The 23745-nt window shown below is 52.1% G+C and overlaps 1 protein-coding gene across 1 annotated transcript in view; it reads left to right on the forward strand.

Annotated features, from left to right (window-relative positions):
• Positions 1-14358, forward strand: part of GLI2 (GLI family zinc finger 2) — a 189413-nt gene extending 175055 nt beyond the window's left edge. The window contains exons 9-13 of the mRNA XM_052635517.1: positions 3969-4118; positions 7076-7240; positions 8340-8618; positions 10181-10517; positions 11933-14358. Coding sequence (XP_052491477.1) covers positions 3969-4118; positions 7076-7240; positions 8340-8618; positions 10181-10517; positions 11933-14358 — 3357 coding nt within the window. The remainder of the gene's footprint in view (positions 1-3968; positions 4119-7075; positions 7241-8339; positions 8619-10180; positions 10518-11932) is intronic.
• The last annotated feature ends 9387 nt before the right edge of the window (positions 14359-23745 follow it).

The following is a 23745-nucleotide window of genomic DNA, read 5'->3' on the forward strand; positions in this document are numbered from 1 at the left end:
AAAGTTAGTATTAAAAACCAAGTATTCTGAGCTAGAGGTCCCATACACATCTATTTTTTCTTTAAGCTTCCTGGCAGTCAGTGCAAAGAGGGAAAGAAGATTAGTTAAGTCAGCCAGTGCCCACAAGATATAACAAACCTAACACTGAAATCTGAAAGAAGTTTCTCCCATGGAGGAAGGAATTGGTCATTTCCTCTTGGAGACCATGCACCAATAACTTAGTGTACATGGGTGCAGTTGAATGTATACACGCATATGAGGAGTGAGCTGCTTAAAAATGCCTAGTTACTGACAGATCAGGAGACCAGAGAAGATCATGAGAACTGGGTGTGCTCTTCAGGGTCTGCCTCTAAACTCCCTACAGCAGCGGCCACTGCGGGCTAACTTGTGCAGTACAAAAGGCAGGAACAGGGGCTTAAGGCAGGAGGTGCCTGGCTGCCTACCTGACCCCACCACAGCGAGCCAAGCAGTTCTGAACAAGTGACTGCACCTCTGGGAGCCTCAGTTTTTCCCTCCTGTAAATAAAGGTGGAGCCCACCCTGCAGAAGGCTGAAGGCTGACTGTGACATCAGCATAAACTTTGCAGAGAGCAGCCCTCCAAACACAGCAATTCTCTCCTAGTTCTTCCTCCCTGTTCCCCACACCAGCCGAGTGTTCTCCTCCTCTGCATCTAGAAAAGAACTTTAAGTCAAGAATAAGTCGCCCCCAGTCCCAACACACACACTTTTTAGTGAGTGAGTGTCTACAAAGATGAACCTACACCAAGCTGGCAGCTCAACGGCTGGGTAGATACACACCAACACACACACATACACAAACACACACACACACACACAGTGGGCACACCTACAGGCTATCCCACATGAGTTACCTCCTCCACAGGTCTGTAAAATCAACATTTAAGACACTACCCACTCCCCCTGCTTACTTTTGTCATGAGCTTGCACTCAAAGACTGTAGGGTTCTTTTGCCTTGGGGTTTTTCTCCCCAAATTCTTACCCAGGGGACTGGAGTTTCTTAGCAAACCCATTGCTGCCAATGTTGAACCTTTAAAGCAGGGTCTTATCTAATTCCTCAGGGACTCAAAGGTAACTTTTCAACCTGTGCCACCTCTTTAGGTTAAACAAGTCTTGAGGTGGAGTCCGGGCCATGGGAGCTGTGAGCTTTAAGCTGATAAGATGGAGAGAAGGAGAAGATCTGAGGTGGGGAGAGGGCCCAAGCAGAGGGGTGGAGTGAAAGTTAAAGTTGCTCAGTCGCGTCTGACTCTCTGCGACCCAGTGGACTATACAGTCCATGGGATTCTCCAGGTCAGAGTACTGGAGTGGGTAGCCATTCCCTTCTCAGAGGGATCTTCCCAACCCAGGGATCGAACCCAGGTCTCCCGCATTGCAGGCAGATTCTTTACCATCTGAGCCACCAGGGAAGCCCAGAGGAGCAGAGGGGAGGATGTAGAACATGCTCTAGCAAGGACTGCTGCTGCTGCTGCTAAGTCGCTTCAGTCGTGTCCGACTGTGCGACCCCATAGACGGCAGCCCACCAGGCTCCACTGTCCCTGGGATTCTCCAGGCAAGAACACTGGAGTGGGCCGCCATTTTCTTCTCCAATGCGTGAAAGTGAAAAGTGAAAGTGAAGTCGCTCAGTCGTGTCCTACTCTTCGAGATCCCATGGACTGCAGCCTACCAGGCTCCTCTGTCCATGGGACTCTCCAGGCAAGAGTACTGGAGTGGGGTGCCATCGCCTTCTCCAAAGAGCAGGGAGGGGATTCCTCATGGAAAGGCAGACAGTCCAGATGTGGGAAGCAGGGCTCCAGCTGCAGGCTCCTACCTGGGCCCAGGGCTGTCACTGGGGCTGTAGGTAACCACCTGCGTCTGGCCCTGGAAGAAACAGGGTCCCATGAGAGGGAGCAGCCTGCTCTGCCCAGCTCCATCTCTCTCTGTGCTCCCTGAGAAGATGGATGGCCCAGGCACGCACATAAGCTAGAGCCCCTAGTCAATTATTAACAATTTGTTGCTAAGTAAACCAATAAGAAAAAAATGAAAGGCATTGTCAGGAAGCATTTTGATCATTTGAAAAGCTTTCAGAATGGAAAGTGAGGCTAATATGGTAAGATTTCCCTGGAAGTTCAAAGCGCTGTAGATTTTGCTTATCTCGGTGTCGGCATTTGTATGCATAACAGTCTGGCCTGTCACCTGGGGCAGAAGGGCCCAGCGGTTTTCTGTCTCACAAGGAGAGAGGCTGCTGGTATCCAGATGCTCAGCTCTGGGCAGCCTTGTAGGTTGCAAAGATCTACAGCAGCGCTGTCCAAGAGAAAGACACTGCCAGCCCCAATGCCAGGCACACATGTAATCTTACATTAGCTAGAAGCACATTTAAAAAGAGGGAAAGGAGACAGGTAAAATCCATTGGAATCCTATAGTTTAACCCAATATATCTAAAATATTATCCTTTCTGTATGCAATCAATATAAAACAAAATTTTTGAGCTATTTCACATCCTTTTTTTTCATTCTCAGTCTGTAAAACAGGTATGTGGCTTACACTTCCAGCCCTCCCTGGTTGGGACCAGCCACCTTTCAGGGGTTCAACAGCCACAAGTGAAAAATGGCTGAGACCTAGGCCAATGCATGTCCAGAGGTGGGGGGAGGAAGTGGAAGCTGGGAGTGGCAATGGGGACCAAGAGAACAAAGAGGATGGAGATGGAAGGGGCACCGTGCCCCCCTCCTAGCTCCTCAGGGACCCAGGCTACAGGTAGGACACAGATGGGGCCTCAAGAGCCTCCCTAGAGGACCAGTATTCTCTGTCATTCTACTGTGTGAGTGGCAAATGCCAGTTCCTATCCCCAGTTAAATAGGCAGCCTGAAAGATCAAGGCCATAAAGGTCCTGAGGCCTTACCCAAGTAGCCACGTGTCCCAAGCTCAGAAGTAGTAACAGCCCTGCTCCCACGAGGACGGCAGCCTTCAGTTAAATCATCAAAGCAAATAACTGGAAACCAAATGTATACTGAGAGCAGCTTGTTCTGTTGCCTGTATCAGAAAACCTCCATGGCCCATTGCTCCCCATCATCAGAGAAACTGCCAAGGGGGGGACACAGGTGATGGGCCCAGGGCGGTGCTGGATGGGGTAGGTCTGAGGCCTACTTGTCCAGGGAAGGCTGACTGGCCGTGCACTTCCCTGCCTTGCCCAAAATGGTCCCAGCTGCCCTGAGGGGCAGGGCCACCCCCCTCACCCACCAACCCGCACCCTGCCACTGCAGAATCAGCTGGATGTCTTGGGCTGCCCCGCCTTGCTTTCTGGGCATTTTATCCCTGGGGCAGCACTGCACAGTGCCCAGTTCATGCTGTCACAGTCAGACTCTAGCTGTGTCCTAGGCAAGCCACTTTAACAGTCTGGGCTTTTGTGAAAAGAAGACAAAGCTAACATCCCATGGGTCACTATCAAAAAGAGAGAAGAGGATTCGTTTATGTTTCTGTTGTAATAAAAAGGTTAGCGAATTCCCTGACAGTCCAGTGGTTAGGACTTGACAGTTTCACCGCCAGTATCCTGGGTTCAATCCCTGATCAGGAAACTGAGACCCCACAAGCTATGGGGCCTTAAAGAAAAATTGTTATTTAAAACTTTCTGGAGCCATAGGGGCAATCTTGGGAGAGGCTGCTCATGTACCCACTGTGAGCAGGTCTGCCTCAATGCAGCTAATAAATGCCTACTGTTAGCAGCCTGGAAGCTTCATCATAACCACAAGTTTTCCATAGACTAGAGCCCAGCCCAGACTGGGATGAGCGGGGGTGGCTCTGACCGTCATGGATGGTCATTTTAAAGACTAATTAGAAAAAGCAGCTGAGATAACTCACGAGGAGGCGTGGCCGGCATGTGGATGCTGGCCCGTGTGGTGGGTGGTCTGCACAGACCAGGTGTAGTCTGGAGGGGCGGGTGGCTGGGCTCATCCCTCTCTGTGGGCTTGTTCCTGGCAGCACATCAACAACGAGCACATCCACGGGGAGAAGAAGGAGTTTGTATGCCGCTGGCAGGCCTGCACGCGCGAGCAGAAGCCCTTCAAGGCACAGTACATGCTTGTGGTGCACATGCGCAGGCACACAGGCGAGAAGCCCCACAAGTGCACGGTGAGTGGCCGTGGGCTGGCCCATTGGCCAGGTTATGTGGGTCATGTCGGACATGGCTGACCACGGAAAGACCCGGTGGCACAGCTTTGGGACAGTGGGACGAGACTTGTCAGCAGGACATCCTGTCTGGGGTCCTAGGGGCCCCTTGTTCTGTCTGCTGCCCCATTCGTTTGCTTACTCTTCCTGAGGGGTGTGTACATCTGGGTACCTGCGGTGGAGGTGTGCTGGTGTCTCTGTGGTTGTGTCTTTGTGACCAGGAGCCCCAAAGCTATGCCCCACTCAGCTGGGTGGCCCTGAGCAGAGGGCTGGCTCGGTAGCTCCCTGCAGACTGCTCTCTGCACAGAGAAGAGTTTCACTGGAGAGTCACAGATGGAGTGATGATGGCTTAAAAGTCACTTTGGCGGACTTTAAAAAAAAACAAATGTGAACACAATTATAAGGCCTTTTGGGCAGTCTCCCTTATGGAGCCAACAGGGGTTGTGACTATCTGGTGAGACCTTTATTTAACACACAGGAATTTCTCCCTTTCAAAGGAGCAGGCCATTTGTGTATCTTCTTTGGAGAAGACTCTATTTTAATATTTTGTCTATTTAAATTATTTGTCTTTTTGTTGTTGAATTGTAGTAGTTTTACTAGACTCTAATCGGAAATATTGGAGAAGGCAATGGCACCCCACTCCAGTACTCTTGCCTGGAAAATCCCATGGACAGAAGAGTCTGGTAGGCTGCAGTCCATGGGGTCGCTAAGAGTCGGACACGACTGAGCGACTTCACTTTCACTTTTCACTTTCATGCATTGGAGAAGGAAATGGCAACCCACTCCAGTGTTCTTGCCTGGAGAATCCCAGGGACAGTGGAGCCTGATGGGCTGCCGTCTATGGGGTCGCACAGAGTTGGACACGACTGAAGCGACTTAGCAGCAGCAGCAATCGGATATATAATTTACAAGTATTTTCTCCTATTCTATAGGTTTTCTTTTTGTTTTCTTCATAGTTTCCTTTGAAGGATAAAAGTTTTTGATGTTCAGAGAGTTTGTTTTATTGATATTGCTTGTGCTTTTGGTATCATATCTAAGAAACTACTGCCAGATGCAGGGTCACAAAGATTTATCCCTGTTTTCTACTGGGAGTTTTATGGTTTATAGGTATGTAATTTTATTTATATGAACATATAAATATATACATATATATTTTTTTAGTAGTGTAGCTCTTCCATTTAGGTCTTTAATCCATATTCATTTAACTTGTATACGGTGTGAGGTAAGGATCCAGCTTCATTCTTTTGCGTGTTGTTACACAGTTGTCCCACTCCATTTGTTGAAGAGACTGCTCTTTCCCCATCAAAGGTCTTGGATCCTTGTTGAAACCCAGTTGACCCTAAATGTGTGAGTTTCTTTCTAAATTATCAGTTCTCTTCCATTGATGGCTACATCTGTCCTTATGCCAGTACCACACATGGTCTTTTTTAATTGAAGAATGGTTGATTTACAGTGTTATGTGAATTTCTGCTGTATAGCAAAGTGACTCAGTTATACACACACATATATGTATATATTCTTTTCTATATTCTTTTCCATTATGATTTATCTTAGGAGATCAGATATAGTTCCCTGTGCTATACAGTTGCTTGATTACCATAGTTTTGTTGTAAGTTTTGAAATTGAGAAGTGTCAGTCTTCCAAATTTGTCCTCCTTTTGCAAGATTATTTTTGCTTTTCTGAGTCCTTTGCAGAAGTTATTTTCTTAAGATCCTGAGTGGTAGCAAGCCATAGCCCTCTGATATGAGCTGTGAGCTGCAGAAACAGAAGGCATTGTTTCCTGCAGAAACAGGAGCCAAGTGTGCTGAGTCAAACTGGTCAGGAATAAAGGGGAGGATGTGAAGAATGAAACAGTTCCTGCTGGGGGTTATGTGTCATTCTGGGGGCAATTTTCACAGCTACACTGGATGCAATTGCAGTATCTTTGGAATGGATAACCCTTGCAATGATCCTTCCCTCCCTCCCTTCCTGCCCCTCTCTCTGGCCCCCTCTTCCTTTCCTAAAATGTTTCTTGAGTGCCAAAAATGTTTCTCTTCGCCAGGCACTGATTCCTAGGAACACAGAAATGAATAGGACCCAGAAAGTATCTGCTCTCAGGGAGCTTGTATCCCTGTGGGAAGGCCAGATAACAAAATGATTAAGATAATTATAAACTGCATTAGGGAGTATAAAGAAAAAAGGGTGTTATTATAATTAAGAAAATCAAAGAATTGCTCTAGGAGGAGATGACCCCAAAGACTGAGAGGGAGTGGACTGGGCCAAGGCCAGGGTGGGTGCAGACAGGAAAAAGCTTTCAGCCAGAGAGGATGGTGTGTGCAAGGTCCCTCACGCAGGAGAACTTAGTGGGGTCAAGGACTAAAAAGGAGAGAGACATGGCCTGTGCCAGGGTCAAGGTGGCCTGCTCCCTCTGCAATGTGGGGGACACTGGATTTTATTCTTGGCACATTTTAATGCATAAAAAAGTTCTAATCAGGGAGGGGCATCAGGAAACTGTTGAGAATAATATTTACCGAGTTTTTAATCATATGGGAAGAGTCTTACAATGTGGTGTCGATTTTAACAAGCAGAATAAGCAACTGAATGCTCGAGATGTTCCAGTTCAGGTTTTTAAAATGTGAGGGGATGACCTGCAGAGCCCCAGAATGAGACTTGCCTGGAGGTCAGCAGTGCCTGTCCTGGGCCATGGAAGGTTTCATTTTCCTCCCCGCACTTTGCAGTCTTTTCCAAGTTTTCGAGATGCGTCATTTACATGATCAGGAGGGAAGGGAGATGTTTAGATCTGCGCTCCTGGCTGCACCTGTAGGGCGGAGTGAACCACGGGGCTGGGGAGGCAGCAGTGGGCCAGTCGCAGGTTGGGCTCCCTGCACTGTATCTGGGACTCACTGTGTCTGCCCTCACTGACCGAACCCTTCTCTTCCCAGTTCGAGGGCTGCTCAAAGGCCTATTCCCGCCTGGAGAACCTGAAGACTCACCTGCGCTCCCACACCGGGGAGAAGCCGTATGTGTGTGAGCACGAGGGCTGCAACAAAGCCTTCTCCAATGCCTCAGACCGCGCCAAGCACCAGAACCGCACCCACTCCAATGAGGTACCCGCCTGGGGGCCCCGGCATGGCTCACCCTCACCCCATGGCTTCTTGACACCTATAGGCCATTTGGTAGCCGGGTGTCACTCCCTGCCACCCCCTGTCCCCACAGTCCGACAGCAGCTGGTGACCACTCCAGCTACTGGCACTGCCTGGCCTGCCATGGCTGTCAGCCTGCCCTCAGTGGGGCACAGAGGAGGCTCCGTCTCCCCAGGTGGCCAGAGCCCCGGGCAGAGCTGAGGGAGCCCGTGGTGTGGGCTGTACCTGCCTCCCAGTCCCTCCTAGGGTCAACCACCGTCACTCAAGTAGACTCAGGAAAGGATGTCTCTAAAAGTTTAGGGACATTTTGGACCCCAAAGAGACTTGCTTTGATAAGAAGTCAGAGGAATTCCCAAAGGTATCAACTCAGCGTGTCTAAGACAAGAGATAGCCTTGGAAAGGTATGTGTGTTTGCAAGTATGTATGTGCCTGTATGGATGTGGTTGTATGTATTATGTGGGGAGAAGGTATGGATATGTATTTGTAAGTATGTATACACATGTGGGTGTTTATATACATGTTCAAGTGTGTGTGTTTAGGTGGATGTGTGTGCATACATGTGTGTACATGTCTGTGTGTATACATGTAGACAAAAGTCTATTTATATGTGGATGTCGTGCGTGTGTGTGTGTATGAGCTCAGGACTAAGCGTCAGAAACCGTAGGTTTTCATCCTGCTTCTGGGTGACTTGGAGCCAGTGTCTTTGCCTCTCTGAACCTGTCTTTCCTCATGAGAGAGAGCAGGGTGTTCAGTGTTGTCTCACAGACATACACGGAGGTAATACACTCACTGATACTAAAAATCCCAACATGCTGATCGCTATGCTGATCACACCAGGCACTGTGTGTCCCGTCCCTCCACAGGCTCTGATCCGTGTCTCCAGTTTAGGGGGTTGGGGTTGAGGGTCTCGTTAACCACATGCTTACCTGCAAGAAAAGGTGGCAGGCGAGGTCGGTGGGCGGGGCTCCATCCAGGGGTCCAGCCCCTCTCAACAAGGGTGCGGCCGTGCTCCCCTGCGGAGTCTGCCTTCCCGCCCCACGCGTGACGCCTCTTCTCTTCCCAGAAACCCTACATTTGCAAGATTCCAGGCTGCACCAAGCGGTACACGGACCCCAGCTCGCTCCGGAAGCACGTGAAGACAGTCCACGGCCCAGACGCTCACGTCACCAAGAAGCAGCGCAACGATGTGCACCTCCGCGCCCCCCTGCTCCGGGAGAATGGGGACAGCGAGGCCAGCGCCGAGCCTGGCCGGGGCTCCGAGGACAACGCCGAGGCCAGCAGCACTAGCCAGGCCGTGGAGGACGGCCTGCACGTCAAGGCCATCAAGACGGAGCGCTCTGGGGTAAGCCAACTGGGCAGCCGGGGGCCCGTCCACGCCCCGCCCCCAGGAGGCCACGCCCAGCGGCAGGGGAGCAATGCCATCTGCCGGGGGGCACCGTCTCCAGGAGCCGAAGGAAGTCCCTCCTCTCTACAGCTCAGTATCCCTCCCTTCACCACCTCTGGCCCCCACCGAACCTGTCAGCCCAGTGGGTCCCATTCTGCTGGGCCGACCGTGGGGAACAGGATGTCTGCCCCGACTCGGCCAGTCTGCAGGGTGCTGGTGGTTTCCGGTTGCTGCCTTTCCCACCGGCCCCCAGGCGCCGCAGCTGCCCCCCACCCTCTGTCCTGTCTCTGCGTCCTTGCCCTTCTGGCCTGCACCCCTTTTGTTCTAACCATCTGTTCTTTGTCTCCACCTCTTTCTCATGACTGTACCTCCCCTAAGGATAGACGGTACTGAGGTGAGCAGAGGAGCTGGGTGGGGCTGGGGGAGGGCTGGCATGAGTAAGGGCGGCTGGGGTGCTTGTCCAGGCTCCTCAAGGGCCTGGGAAGGCAGGTTTGGTTAGGTCGACAGCAGGTGCTGCACGTGGGGCCGTAGGAACAGGTTATAGCTGCAGCACGGGGCAAGTGTGCAGTCACAGGAGGAAGCCATGGGATCCAAGCCTGCATGAAGATCAGGGCAGAGTGGAGGTCCAAATCCAGGCTGCAGAGGAGGGAAGGACAGACCTCCAGAAGGTCTTGAGTCCTGAGGTGAGGAAGGTGGGCAGTGCCATGGGCAAGTAAGAGCACTGCAGCTTCCCTGGAAAGGCCTGGAATGTGGGACCTTCAGGCCAGGGGTGAGCCAGAGATGCTTCATTCCAGGTGAGCCTTATTTGGGCTCAGATCCCAGGTCACCGTGAAGGTTGCCCACATTCTGTGAAGTTCTGCACCGTACATGTGTGCCATGAACTCTCATCCCACTTTGCCTTGACTCAGAGGGAGTGCTGGTTTGGGGAGGGTGAGGGCAAGGGCTGCATCCAGCAGCTACAACCTCTGCAGTCAAACCCTTTCTAACAACCCATCTCCAGCCTTTTGGGCAGGCAGCAGGTCAGCAGGCCTTCACTCTTCCTTGCTTCCTCGAGCAGCTCATCACTGCTGGCAGGATGCTTAAGTCTCCTCTTTTTGTATTAATTTCACATGCCTGCAGCAGCCTCTGTGGGGCTCAGCTGCCAAGTGTTCACACACTGAAAGCTCCTCAAGCAGAGCTCCAGCCCAGACACTGGCTAGAAGAGCTTAGGAGCACAGCAGGGAGGCTGTGTGTGGGGAGAGGGGCTGTTGATGGGTGCCTGATGATTACCTGGTGCCTTCTACTTCCTGGGTTGTCTCCATCTATCTATTGACTCTCTCCAGGGGGCAGCTCAGGTCCAGCTTATAGATGGGGAAGCCGAGGTTCAGAGAAGTAATGCTTTGAAAGCTCCTTCATGCAGCGGCTTCCTTCTCGCCCCCCGCCCCCACCTCCTCAGGTGTGCAAGAGTGCTGTGTTGGGTGGCAGGGCCCATGGCTTCTCGCACCCTCTGAGTCTGTGCCTTCTTATCATGCCCCCTGCAGCTGTGTCAGTCCAGCCCCGGAGCCCAGTCTTCCTGCAGCAGCGAGCCCTCTCCCCTGGGCAGTGCCCCCAACAATGACAGCGGCGTGGAGATGCCGGGGACAGGGCCCGGGAGCCTGGCAGACCTGACAGCTCTGGAGGACCCGCCGCCAGGGGCTGACACCTCCACCCTGGCCGCCCCCTCTGCTGGTGGCCTACAGCTGCGCAAACACATGACCACTATGCACCGGTTCGAGCAGCTCAAGAAGGAGAAACTCAAGTCACTGAAGGATTCCTGCTCATGGGCCGGGCCAGCTCCTCACACCCGGACCTCCAAGCTGCCTCCCCTCCCGGGAAGTGGTAAGTGGAGGCCCCAGATGTGCTGGTGGGATGGGAGGGAACCCAGGGCAGCACAGTGTGATTCATACCCACCAAACACCATGTGCTTTGGAGAAGATAGATCTTATGAGCCCATTCCACTATTTTGGAAATTGAGGTTCAGAGAGGTGAAAGTGCTTTGCCTAGATTAGTGACAGAGCTGAGACTTAGCCCAGGCATGAGTGACTTCAAAGCCCATGCTCTTCCAACTACACCGTGCTGCATCCCCATAACTCCTCAAAACAGCCTAACTCAGCTCCCATCATCCTGTTCCTCATGATCCAGTCACTTGTCTATCAGGCACCTGCCATAGATACCATAGCAAAGACCCTCGGCAGGACAGTGAGCTATTCCAGTCCCTGTGGTGAAAGGCCATGCCACCAGATGCAGGATGAGCCAAGTAGCACCAAGGACAGAGCTCAGGGTAGTGAGAGAAAGCAGGGCAGCTGGGGAAGAGCTGGGAGGACTTGCTGGAGGAGGCAGCCCTGTCCTCAGCCTCAGGAAGTGTTAACCAGGCTTTGAGATGGAAGATGTCCTCGCTGAGCATTTCCTGAGTGTCAACTCTGCCGAGCAGTGTGCTGGGCACAGACACCCTGGGGCGCTGAGCCTCTAGGCTGCCCCCGAGGGACTGATGGCCCATGTGGTAGGACTGGGTTATAGAGGGGTGACACTGAGAGGCTCTTCCTTGAAGGGAGGATTGTTGCCCCAGCTGTTGGAGGAACTGCCAGCAGATGGCCTTCAATTCCCAGCCTCCTCCAGTGATTGCCTGGGGTGTGACAGCTGCCTCACCCAAGGTCACGCCTTCCCAGAGTGGCCCACATCCAGGAACAGATCAGGGATATAGAGGCCGCTCAAGGCCCAGAGCTCTCCGTGAGATGAGCCACAGCTGTCGGGGGTCCAGTGTTGCAGCTGTCTTCTCCCGGCCCACTCTGCAGCCTCTCTGCCCTCCCATGCCCCTGGGTCCCAGGATGCTCTCTATAAACAGCCTTCTGGGTAAACACAGCCCCAGGGGAGCCCAGCTGGCAACACATCCATGGATGAAGAGGGTGCAGGGAGGCTGTGTCCAGGGCCCTCCTGGGCTCTTTTCAGTAACCCAGTGTTCCCCAGTGACACAAGCCATCCCCAGCTGGAGACTGAGAATGGGGCAGAATGAGAGCACAGGGCTTGCCCGGCAGCAGTAGACTGGGATCAAGCCGCCTAACTTCTGCCTGTGCCCTGGCAGTAAGTGCCACCATTTGCTCCCAATTGTCTCTTTCTTCCTTTCGTTGAGAAATCATTGACTGGGTGCCAGACCCTATTCCAGGGCTCTAGGCCCGGCAGGCTCAGCACCCTCTAGGCAGTGAAAGCATCGCCTTTTGTCCCCCATTCCCAACGCTGATCCCTCTCCTCTCCCACAGGCTCCGTGCTGGAAAACTTCAGCGGCAGTGGGGGCGGCGGGCCCGCGGGGCTGCTGCCCAGCCCGCGGCTGTCTGAGCTGCTCCCGGGCGAGGTGACGGTGCTGAGCCACCTGCAGGAGCGCCGGGACAGCTCCACCAGCACAGTCAGCTCCGCCTACACCGTGAGCCGCCGCTCCTCCGGCATCTCCCCCTACTTCTCTAGTCGCCGCTCCAGCGAGGCGTCGCCGCTGGGCGCCGGCCGCGCGCACCCTGCCAGCTCTGCTGATTCCTACGACCCCATCTCCACCGACGCATCGCGGCGCTCGAGTGAGGCCAGTCAGTGCGGCGGCGGCGGCCCGGGGCTTCTCCAGCTCACGCCCGCCCAGCAGTACAGCCTGCGGGCCAAGTACGCAGCAGCCACAGGTGGACCTCCCCCGACCCCGCTGCCGGGCTTGGAGCGCACGAGCCTGCGGACCCGGCTGGCGCTGCTGGATGCTTCCGAGCGCGCGCTGCCCGCTGCCTGCCTGCGCCCGATCGGGCCGCGGCGGGGCAGCGACGGGCCACACTACGGGCCCACGGGGCCGTTGCCCGCTTTCCCCCACGAGGCACCAGGCGGCGGGGCGCGGCGGGCCAGCGATCCCGGGAGGCGGCCTGATGCCCTGGTGGCGCCGCGGGTGCAGCGCTTCCACAGCGCCCTCGACGTGACCCCAGGCACGCTACCGCCACCCTGCGGCCAGGGCCGAGGCCTCCGCCTGCAAAGCCATGCGAGCGCTGAAGGCAGCCTGGCCCGTAGCGGCTACTCGCCCCGGCCGCCCAGCATCAGCGAGAACGTGGTGATGGAAGCTTTGGCCGCGGGGGCAGACGGCACAGGCCCAGAGGTCAGCCTCGGACTGCCAGAGGACGACCTCGTGCTCCCCGATGACGTGGTGCAGTACATCAAGGCTCGTACCAGTGGCACCCTGGAGGAGAGTACCCCACCGGTGTACCTCCCAGAAAGCACCTGCTTCTCTGAGAACCCTAAACTGCCCAGCCCCGGGCTGCACGGCCAACGTACCATAGCAGCTGCAGACTCGAACGTGGGCCCCTCCGCCCCGGTGCTTGGAGGCTGCCCACTGGGCTATGGGGCCCCCTCCAGCCTGAGCAAGAACAGCATGCCTGTGCAGTGGAACGAAGTGAGCTCAGGCACTGTGGATGCACTGGCCAGCCAGGTGAAGCCCCTGCCCTTCCCACAGGGCAACCTAGCTGTGGTACCACAGAAGCCAGCCTTCGGCCAGTACCCAGGATACAATCCACAGGGCCTGCAGTCGAGCCCCGGGGGCCTAGACAACTCACAGCCGCACCTACAGCCCTACAGTGGAGCCTCATCCACACCCAGGGCAAATTATACACAGCAGCTGCGGCAGCCAGGGGCTGGCAGCCAGTGTCCCAGCATGACTGCTGCAGTGAACCCCCACCCTGGCTACAGCCAAGCCCACCCCCAGCTGAGCACCGTGGGTGGGACCCTGAACCAGTTCCCCTCCTCTTGCAGCAACATGTCAACCAAGCCAGGCCACCTGGGTCTCCCCCAGCAAATGGAAGTTGCTCCTGACCCCACCATGATGGGCAACAGCCACAGGGAGCTCGGCATGCCCAATTCCAGCCTGGCTGGGATGCCACCACCTCACCCAGCCCAGAACTACCCACAGCAGAGTCATCACCTTGTGACCACCATGAGCCAGGAGGGCTACCACCAAGGCCCCAACCTGGTGCCTTCCCACCAACCTAGTTTCATGGAGCCCCAGCAGGGCACGATGGGGACAGCCGGATCTAGCTTTGGCCTAATGCAACCCCGGCCACCCCCAGAGCCTGGCCCTGCCGCCCGCCACCGTGGGGTACGTGCTGGGCAGCAGCTGGCCTATGCCAGGGCAACTGGCCATGCCATGGCTGCTATGTCAGCCAACCAGGAGATGGCAGAGTCTATATCCAAGGGAACAATGGGCAGCATGTTGTCCCTACCCCCCCAGCCACCCCCGCAGGACACAGGTGGGACCCAGGACCACAGCATGCTCTACTACTACGGCCAGATCCACATGTACGAGCAGAACGGAGGCCCTGAGAACCAGGCCGGCTGCCAAGCCCTGCGACCCCAGCCAACACAGCCCCAGGCCTTGCCCTCGCCAGGTGTCAACCAGGTGTCCAGCACTGTGGACTCCCAGCTACTTGAGGCACCCCAGATTGATTTTGATGCCATCATGGATGACAGCGATCACTCCAGCTTGCTTTCTGGCGCCCTGAGCCCCAGCCTCCTCCATGGCCTCTCCCAGAGCTCCTCCCGCCTCACCACCCCACGCGGCTCCCTGACTCTGCCCTCCATCCCTGCTGGTATCAGCAACATGGCCGTGGGGGACATGAGCTCCATGCTCACCAGCCTGGCCGAGGAGAGCAAGTTCTTGAACATGATGACCTAAGGCCCCGGCCCCTGGCACTGAGCAGCCTTGGAGGGACCATCGCTTCCCAGGGCACGGTGCTTTTGTGTTTTACCTTTTTCCCCAAAAAGTATTAAATAGGTCTGAGGGAGTTTGGCCAGTGGCTGGTTCAGCCACAGATGCTTTAAGGGCAGGTTTATGTGCATCCCGTCTGGTCTTCCTTTAGATAATCTTTTGGAACTCTCAAAAGTCTCCACGGAAAAGGCAAGGCAGGGATACAGAACTTGTTTACACAGTGCTTCACAGCCTCTGGTGTTTATGGGACTGTTCTGGCTTTGTCACCTCTGTCATTTGGCTAACGAGGGATAACATTGGCCCAGGGCATTCCAAGCACACATGGAAAGAGGTGAGAGGAACCACATTTGGGTTTGGATCATCCAAAAGCCATACCAGATATTCTAATCCAGGAAGATAAGTCTCTTGCTCTGGTGCCTGCAAGGTAAAGGAATTCCTGGCCCATGGGAATTCTTCTGTGAAACTTAATTGTTGAAGCCTCTGACATCCCTTGCTGTGGAGGGGGGAATTTATTTTTTTTACCTGGATGGTTTGGAAGCACATCCTTATTATGCGTTTGGTAGAGCTGCTGTCTCTACCCTGCAAAGCCAAGTTTGTGGCTGGCTGACTGTCCAAGTATATATGGATGAGTAAAGTATGAAAACATTGCCCAGAAAAGGAAAGAAAACAGTGTAATACTCAGGGCAAGCCCAGAAGCTGCCCAGGCCTCTCCAGACCATGTTTACAATGTTCATGCATGTAGAATGTAGCCCTTCCTGAAAAGAACACATTTCTAAATACCTCGGGGCTGCTGGAGCTGCTGGGGGTTAGGGATGGACCAAGGTGAGCTGAAATGTGTGATGAGGGAGGCCTGGGTAAAGAAAGCACACTGGGGGCCCAGCCTCAGGCCGCCCTGGAGGTCTCCCAGTTGGAAGAGGAAGTCACATGTTTACCCAACCCTGTTTCTCCAATGCACTGTCCACCCACCTTATGGTGGAAAACTGTGGGGCTTGATGGCAGCCTTTGCCCACATCCCTCCAGGCCATGCCGTCCACTCACCAGCAGCCCCCTGACTGACCCCACGCTACAACGTGCAGTCCTGGTATCTTCTGGTCTCCCTTCTCTCCGCCCACCTGTTCATTTCACAGACAGTAATGATATGCATGGCATTTTGGGCAGGGGTGGGGTTGTGAAAGGGTTGATTCTTGGGACTCTGAGGGACCATCTCTGAATTTTCCTGTTCAGTGTTGACCAAGCCCCACCTGGAAATGGAATTCGGAACTGGCGTCAGAAGACATTGTTCCCGATCATATGGGAGGGTGAATGGATGCATCTTCCCCACCACACACGTTCACAAACACCCCACACCTTTCTCATGCTGGATTTGTGGCAGCCTTGCTGAATCCACCTGCATCACTATGAACTTGACACTGACTATGAGCCTGGCTTCAACCAGAACGTGGCCAAAACCTCACCTGGGCCTCTACACCCCAGAACAGCAAGTGCTTTGTCAGGGTTCAAAGACAAGGTCAAGTTCAAATGACAGCCCTGAGACACCTCCAAGGGTCTGTGCTCTGTGTGGTGCATGTTCTTTCCCTGGGCTAGTATTTCACTGGCTGTTCCCTGTTTGTATATAATCTGTACAGAAAACAGCATCCCTGAAAATACTGTAGGTGCATCATCCGGTCAGATTTATATCTCCAAAACATTTTTAGCTTTTTCTACATGCTATGAATTGAGATGACATACTCAACTTGTAAATAAGTTGTTTTTTGTACATTAAAAAAAAGTAATTTTTTCATAATTTATTTGGTCTATCTGCTTCTTCCTTGACATTAGTTAATGAAAACCTAGGCAGTAAATTCAGTGCACTTGAACAAAATGAGGCTGTATTTTTTTTCTCAGCAGCATCAAAATTGACTGTTCCGCCTTCGCCAGGAAATGTTTAACGCTGGGGCATTTACTGGCTGTTTGTCTGTTGTCTCAGGGTGGGGGCGGGGGAGGGGTGGTGGTGAGCAGGATTTGACGTTGTAGAGGGAATATCTTGCTGTTCTTCCAGCCAGGTGGTTGGAACATCTAAGTTGGTTTGCTGACTGTGAGAGGCAGCGATGGTCTCAAGCCCTCCTCATGTCAGAAGTCCCTCTTGGCCAGGCAGTTGGATGAGCACACTTGAGTTGTGGGAGGCAAGGAGAGGAAGACAAGCAGCCCCCTGTCCTCTGGTGCCAAAGCAGAATCAGGCAGGCTGATGAAGCCCTGGATACCCAGCAGCTGGCCACGGGCGAAGGAGCCCATGGGGAGCAGCCACATGCAGGGACTCTGAGCCCTCGGGGGTGGGCCTGGCAGGTGCACAGGGTTACCCGGGTCTGGCGATCCAGCAAGCTGCCACTGAAGCGACTGAGCTACAGCCGTGTGTCTCAGGAGGACCAGTGAGGGGAACCAATGGGGTGTGGGATGAATTCCGGAACTGGGAGGGGAGAACACAGGATGGGGTTGAAAGAAGTAAACGGCACCTTCTATAGAACCAGTTAGGCTGGCCTCTGGGATCCCAGCCCAGGCCCCTTAACGCCTTCTGCTCTAGGAGAGAAACCTTGGCACCCAGCTCGGAGAGTTCCCGAAGCCGCCTGAAAGACACTCAGCTGAAAGCTGGTTCTGAGGGATGTCACGGATGCTCAGAAAAATAGCAAGTATAGGAAACCCCTGAGGGGAAGGGAAGTCAGCAGGTTTCCTTTCTGGGGGTGTCCCAGAGTCTTCGCTATGTGTTAGGGAACCATTGCATCTCTGGCCGTATCCTCATTGTGGAAAGACTACAGCTGAGTCCCCGCCCCAGGAATTTAGCGGATTGTACCCTCGGGAGGAGGAACAGAGCACACCCGGCTGAGCCCTTTCCTCTGCTCTCAAAGTCCATCATCTTCAGGCCTCTCATCTCTTCTACATCACATGCTGAGTCCCCCGGAGGCAGCTGTGCCCTGCTTTGGGGGCAGGGAGAGGCCAGGAGTTCAGTGCTGCCTGAGACTGGATGGGCTACAGCATTAAGAAGTCCACTGAGGCCATTCAACTTAACCACATGCTCTGTGTCACTTAACTTCAGCCACGATCATGCTGCATGACCATACCCACGAAGCCTTAGCACCCGGGAACAGCATCTATTTCACTCATAAATCTGGCTTCATTGACGGTTGGCTGATCCCCGTTGGGCTGGGCTGGGCGTCTATGCAACTCAGCTGGGAGCAGCTCATCCAGCCGGCTGGGCGGGGGCAGCTTGGAGCTGCTCCACGTGACCCTCATCTTCCTCCCTGGTCAGGACACTGGCCTGGGCATTGCCTTCTCATAGCAATGTCAGGAGCATGGGAGAGCAAGCAGAAAAATGTGAGTCCTTCTCAAGCCTCCGCTCAGAACCAGGGCACCATCACATTCACCTCATTCTGGCATAAGCAAGTCATGCGGCAAACCCGTATCAGGGATGGGGAGTGTCCTTCCATAGCAGTAAGAGGGATAGAGTGACTATTTCTCAGGAATAGTACAGTCATCCCCAGTCCACCCTCGCTCACTGAGATCCCTCCCACATGTAGAATAGACTCAGCCAAGACCCTCAGAGGCCTCTCCAGTCAATCGTCAGGCTCAGAGTCTAGATCATGTGGTCTCCATCTGCTCTAACCTAAAAACAGAGCTTCTCTGTCCCCCAGGCACATGCGCACGCTCAGCACACAGTAGCCCAGGCTCAAAATCACTGCGGGTTCCACTCCCGTCTCAGCCGCTGGTCCACGGCCTCTGAAGTCGTGCTGTGGTCTTACCCTGGGGTGGAATGTTCCCCGGTCTACTATTCTTCGGCATCCATGTTGGAGTGTTCTTTGTTTTTCCATCAACATTTCCACTTCTAAAGAGGACATTGAAAAGTGTGCCCTCTTGAGGAGCAGAGTAACTCTTCAACCCCTTCCTGCCTGAAGAGGGTTGAGAGCTTGAGGTACTTTATGTGTCAAGCACACTCAATATACTCCATGGTTACAATACATTTGCCCACTCAACTCCCTCAAACTTGGTGGGTTTTGATATTTGATTCCGGTCTACTCAGTGCACCAAAGCCACACCCATAATTCCTTTATCAATGGGCATCTCTACACTGATTACTGACACCCCACATCAGGCTATGTCTAGGCACCTCATTGTCAAGGAAGGGCTACTCAAGAGTCACCTTATTCCTTTCAAGGACCATAAGATCAAGGACACACCCCAGAGTTCATCTTTGCCCTGAGGCCATGTCTCACAGGCACTGCCCTAGTCTCTTTGCGGTGGACCAGAGCTTCATTTGAACATCTTTGAGAGCCCAAAGAGATAAGAGATAAGTGATCGTTTTATTTTCTAAATTCTGCTTTACGCTGGCTGTTTCCTTTCTGAACTCGTCTTTTACTTGTGGTTCCTTATCATTTACAGCTCAAAGAAGATGCTGTTTATAATATTCTGCCTGGAAACCAGCCTGCCAAATTCCGCAAATTCACGAGAACATTTCCTCCCTCCCAGAAGACCACAGGCAAGCCTTTTACCGACTGTTCCTTCACCACACCATCCAAGTCACTATTTTCCTTGCCATGTTTCCAACCTCCTCTAAGTGTCCTCACTGCCCTGTACCAAACCGATGCTCCATATTTGAGAACTTGTGCGAACAGCCTCCCATTTCAGGTACCAATTTCTAAAGAAACATGGTAACACTGTCTGATAAGCACAGAAGTCCTGAAACACAAAACACCCAGCAATTATTTAGCTTGGTAGTCTGCGAGTCAGCTGAGAGGGGTGCCTCAGATGGCAGCTCAGCTTTGCCCCTGGGCCTTCTCCCCTGGGCCCAGAGCATTGCTTGGATATGGCGATGGCACAAGTTCCAAAGGGCACAAGAACACAGAGGAGGTCACTTATGACCTAGGCTAGGAGCAGAAGGCAGGTCACATGACTGAGCCCCAAATCAATGGAATCCGGGAATGCACGCTTCCTGCAGAATTATCACAGATCAGTATCTGAACAATTATCCAGCCTACCACATCAGACCAGCCTGGATCATATTAATAATAAGACTGAATTGGACCTCCATCTCTCTCCTGAGTCTGTATCTAAGTTGGCTCTAAATCCAAAAGGGGAGCAGAGTAGAGTCATTCATTGTTGCCCTGTAACCAGTGAGGTGCCAAAGCCAGCTTCTGATCCTATGATGTACTTTTCTTCCCAACCAAAAACTTTTGTTTATGGTTAAGGAAAATGTACGGAAGCTTTTCCCAAGGGGCACTATTGATAAAGAACCTGCCTGCCGAGGATTCAAAGATGTGTATTCAATCTCTGGGTCAGGTAGATCCCCTGGAGGAAGGCATGGCAACCCACTCCAGTATTCTTGCCTGGAGAATCCCAGGGACCGAGGAGCCTGGTGTGCTGCCTTCCATAGGGCTGCAAGGAGTCGAACACAACTTAGCAACTGAACAACGACAAACTGACATCAAGTCAGGTCCTCACTTTTTCCTCTCTCCAAAATGCCAGGTTCAGAACTGAAAGTTATAGAATGATTGGTACTAAAATGATTTGAAGATGGTTTATTACATAGGCTTGATATTTTTAACCCAGTTTTGCAAGTAATTTTTAAAAATCTGGTACCTCATTTCACAAGCAGATGAAATTTGCAGTGAGTTGCCTCAGATTTTTTTTTTTACTTCCCTTTGCTTGTTAAAATATAAATCTGAAAAGCAGGCTCAGAGCAATTCACACAAATACTTTTGGGGCAATTTACGACTATCCCACTGGTCAGTAAAACTATCCATGTCCCGAACATTTACAGTGATCACTTGACACCGGCCGTGTTGGGAGAATTTACACCATGGAAACCAGCAAACACTGTTAATCAGGGCTTCCTGCCCTCAACCCCAGAGAGCTGGTCGTTAAACATTTACCAGTGTACCTGGCAGCATACTGAAATCCTGTGAGTTGCCAATAGCCCGATGCACCTTGAGATCTTTTCTAAGGTTCTAAGTCCACAAAACCTGTTTTGCAGAGAACTTGTGAGTCCAGGGTGCCATGACTATCTTGGTCATCTAATTTAGTGGTCATCTAGCAAGCTGGCTCCCCCAGCACTAATAACACAGGCATAGCCCATATGTGGAGAAGGCAATGGCACCCCACTGCAGTACTCTTGCCTGGAAAACCCCTGGACGGGGGAGCCTGGAAGGCTGCAGTCCATGGGGTTGCTGAGGGTCGGACACGGCTAAGTGACTTCACTTTCACTTTTCACTTTCATGCACTGGAGAAGGAAATGACAACCCACTCCAGTGTCCTTGCCTGGAGAATCCCAGGGACGGGGGAACCAGGTGGGCTGCCGTCTATGGGGTCGCACAGAGTTGGACACAACTGAAGTGACTTAGCGGCAGCAGCAGCAGCCCATATGTACTCTCCAGTCCTTCCCTTCTTTCTGGCCCTGGTGGTCTGTGAGTTCTTTGAAGGTTGAGCTCTGTCTGATTCAGCCCATGAGAAGCCATAAGTGGTTTTGATTATTTTTGCTGAGTTTAGTTCCAAATCCGGTGGCTCTAGAAAGCTTCATAGAGGAAGATGTGAACCAAACTTTGACAAATGGATAGAAACTGGACCTTGTGAGTAGCCCATTCAGGATTTATTTGAAATGAGGCTTCAAAGAGATGAAGCTATAGAAACAGTGAAGTTGTCATTAAGAGGTAATGGGGTTTGCTTTTTAAATAGATTGGGGTGGGGAAGAAGGAAGAAAAAGAAGAGGAACTCTGGCAGCTGGAGGCTGAACAGAGACCAAAGGCCTTGGGCCATGGTCTCACAGTAAAAGAAATGAGACTATCTTACGACTGTGACCTCAGGGTCTCTGATGGGCCCTTCCAACTTCAAAATTGCACTCCACTGGCCTGCTTTGGTTCCAGAAAATTTATTACTGAAGCATATTTCCTCTGAGTGCAGGCACTGAAGTCTGCTGAAAAAGACAGTCCAGTGATGGAGATATGCATGGAGAAGCCTGCAGCAACATATAAGGCCTCCTCAACGGCTTCCTGAGCCACCTGGAAATCTCCTGCAACTGGGCGGGTGTGAAAGACTCGCTACATGGTTGTAAACTGACTTTCTTCCTTGGAAGTCCAGAAACATCCTCTGAGTTCAGAGGTCATCCGAGGTTCCTGAAAGGTGGTCAGTCTTCACTGCCTTCTGATCTCCTCCTTCTTCTCCTCTCCTCTTACTTCCTCTTCTCCTTCTCTTCCCCCTTCATCCCCTCCTCCTCCTCTTTATTCTTCTCCTTCTTCCTCTTCATCTTCCCCTTTCTCTTCTCTTCCCTTCTTCCTTCCTTTTCCCTCCCTCCCTTCCTCCCTCTGCTCCTTTCTCTTCCACCCCTCAGCTGGTGAAAATGAGCAAAAACAAGTGTGCAAGCCCGACATGTGACTGGATCACTACAGGTAGAGTGATGTGTGTGATGACATCACACTTAGGAAGGTGTGATGGGCTTGTATTATGGTGCAGGGAGCTGCTAAGTCACTTCAGTTGTGTCCAACTCTGTGCGACCCCAGAGACGGCAGCCCGACAGGCTCCCCCGTCCCTGGGATTCTCCAGGCAAGGACACTGGAGTGGGTTGCCATTTCCTTCTCCAATGCATGAAAGTGAAAAGTGAAAGGGAAGTTGCTCAGTCGTGTCTGACTCTTAGCGACCCCGTGGACTTCAGCCTTCCAGGCTCCTCCATCCATGGGATTTTCCAGGCAAGAGTACTGCAGTGGGGTGCCATTGCCTTCTCCAATGGTGCAGGGAGGGGCCCATAAAATCAGCATAATTTGAATGAGAAATAAGACCTGATCCAGGTTTTGCAGATGAATAGGAAGTTGTCTGAGGGATTGGAAACATCTCATCAGAAACCATGGAGGCCAGAAGTACGTGAAATATTTTTTAAATGTTGAAAGAAAAGAACTGTCAATGCAGAACTCTGTGTCCATGAAAATATCTTTTGGGGATGAAAGTAATACTGTCAGATGAAGGAAAAGGAAGAGAAATTCATTGTCAGCAGGTCCGCTCTAAAGGTAGAAAGGAAATGATATAAAAAGAAAATGGAGCATCAGGAAGGAGGGAAGAGGAATAGAAACGATATCTGGATAAATACAGTAGGACACTCTTCCCTCCTGAGTACTTTAAAATAAACAGGAAGTCCCCTACATACAAACTTTCAAGTTGCGGACTTTCAAAGATGCAAACCTGCTTTTGCACGTCCAATTACTGACGATAATTTCATGTGTCTGGCGTATATTGTCACATGCGTGTACCCTACAAGTGGTTGTGCTTTTGTGTACGTTAGTGTACAGTAGTGTATAGAGGACAGCAGTACAGAATCTTTATTTCAAGCCCAAGATGTCCAGGAGCGCCAAGCAATAACCACTGGGAAAAAAGTGGAAATAATTGAGAGAGTGGAGCGAGGTGAAAAGGTGGTAGACGTCGCTCGTTCTTATGACGTGAATTGTTCAACAGTCGGCACAGGTCTAAAGAACAAGGACAAGATCATGGGACATGTAAGTCTGCTGTGCCGATGATGTTGGCAATAATATCAAAGAAACCTAGAAAAGTGATGGAGAAGATGGAGAAACTTCTCAGCGTGTGGATGCAGGATCAACATCCGAGCTGAGTGCCGCTCAGCTTAATACTGATTCAAAAGAAAGCTAAAAGCCTTTATGAAGACTTGAAGAAGAGACATGGCAATGACTCAGAGGGCGCAAATCTTAATGCCGGCCATGGCTGGATTCATTGGTTCCATTGGTTCAAGACTAGAACCGAACTTCACAACATGAATGTCAGTGTCGAGGCAGTGAGTGCAGATACGGCAGCTGCTGGGAAATTTCCTGAAACACTTAAATTACTGATGAAGTTGTGTATTTATCTGGGCAGATTTTGAATGTGGGTGAGATGGGACTGTACTGGAAGAGGATGCCAGACCAAAGTTACATCAGTAAGTAGGAAAGTTGGAATCAGGCTATAAAGCACCAAAAGATAGACTAACTCTGTTGTATGGTGGCAATGCTTCTGGCAATATGAAGCTTAAGCCTCTCTTAGTTTATCATTCAGAGAACCCAAGAGTCCTTGAAAACATAGCCAAGGGCTCGCTTCCTGTTGTGTGAAAGAGTGACCCCAAAGCCTGGGTTACGCAGGTCATTTTCCAGGACTAGTTTTTCCACCACTTTATCCGGGAGGTAGAAAAAACATAGCTTGGAGAAGGATGTCCTATTTAACATTCTTTTACTGCTCGACAGTACTCAGGGCCACCCCTCATGTATGGATGACCTTCATCATAAAGTCAGAGTAATGTATCTGCCATGGAATACTACATTGCTTATCCAACGTATGGACCAGGAAGTTACAGCAACTTTC

The sequence above is a fragment of the Budorcas taxicolor genome, chromosome 2 (assembly GCF_023091745.1).
Source record: "Budorcas taxicolor isolate Tak-1 chromosome 2, Takin1.1, whole genome shotgun sequence".
Taxonomy (NCBI): Eukaryota; Metazoa; Chordata; class Mammalia; order Artiodactyla; family Bovidae; genus Budorcas; species Budorcas taxicolor.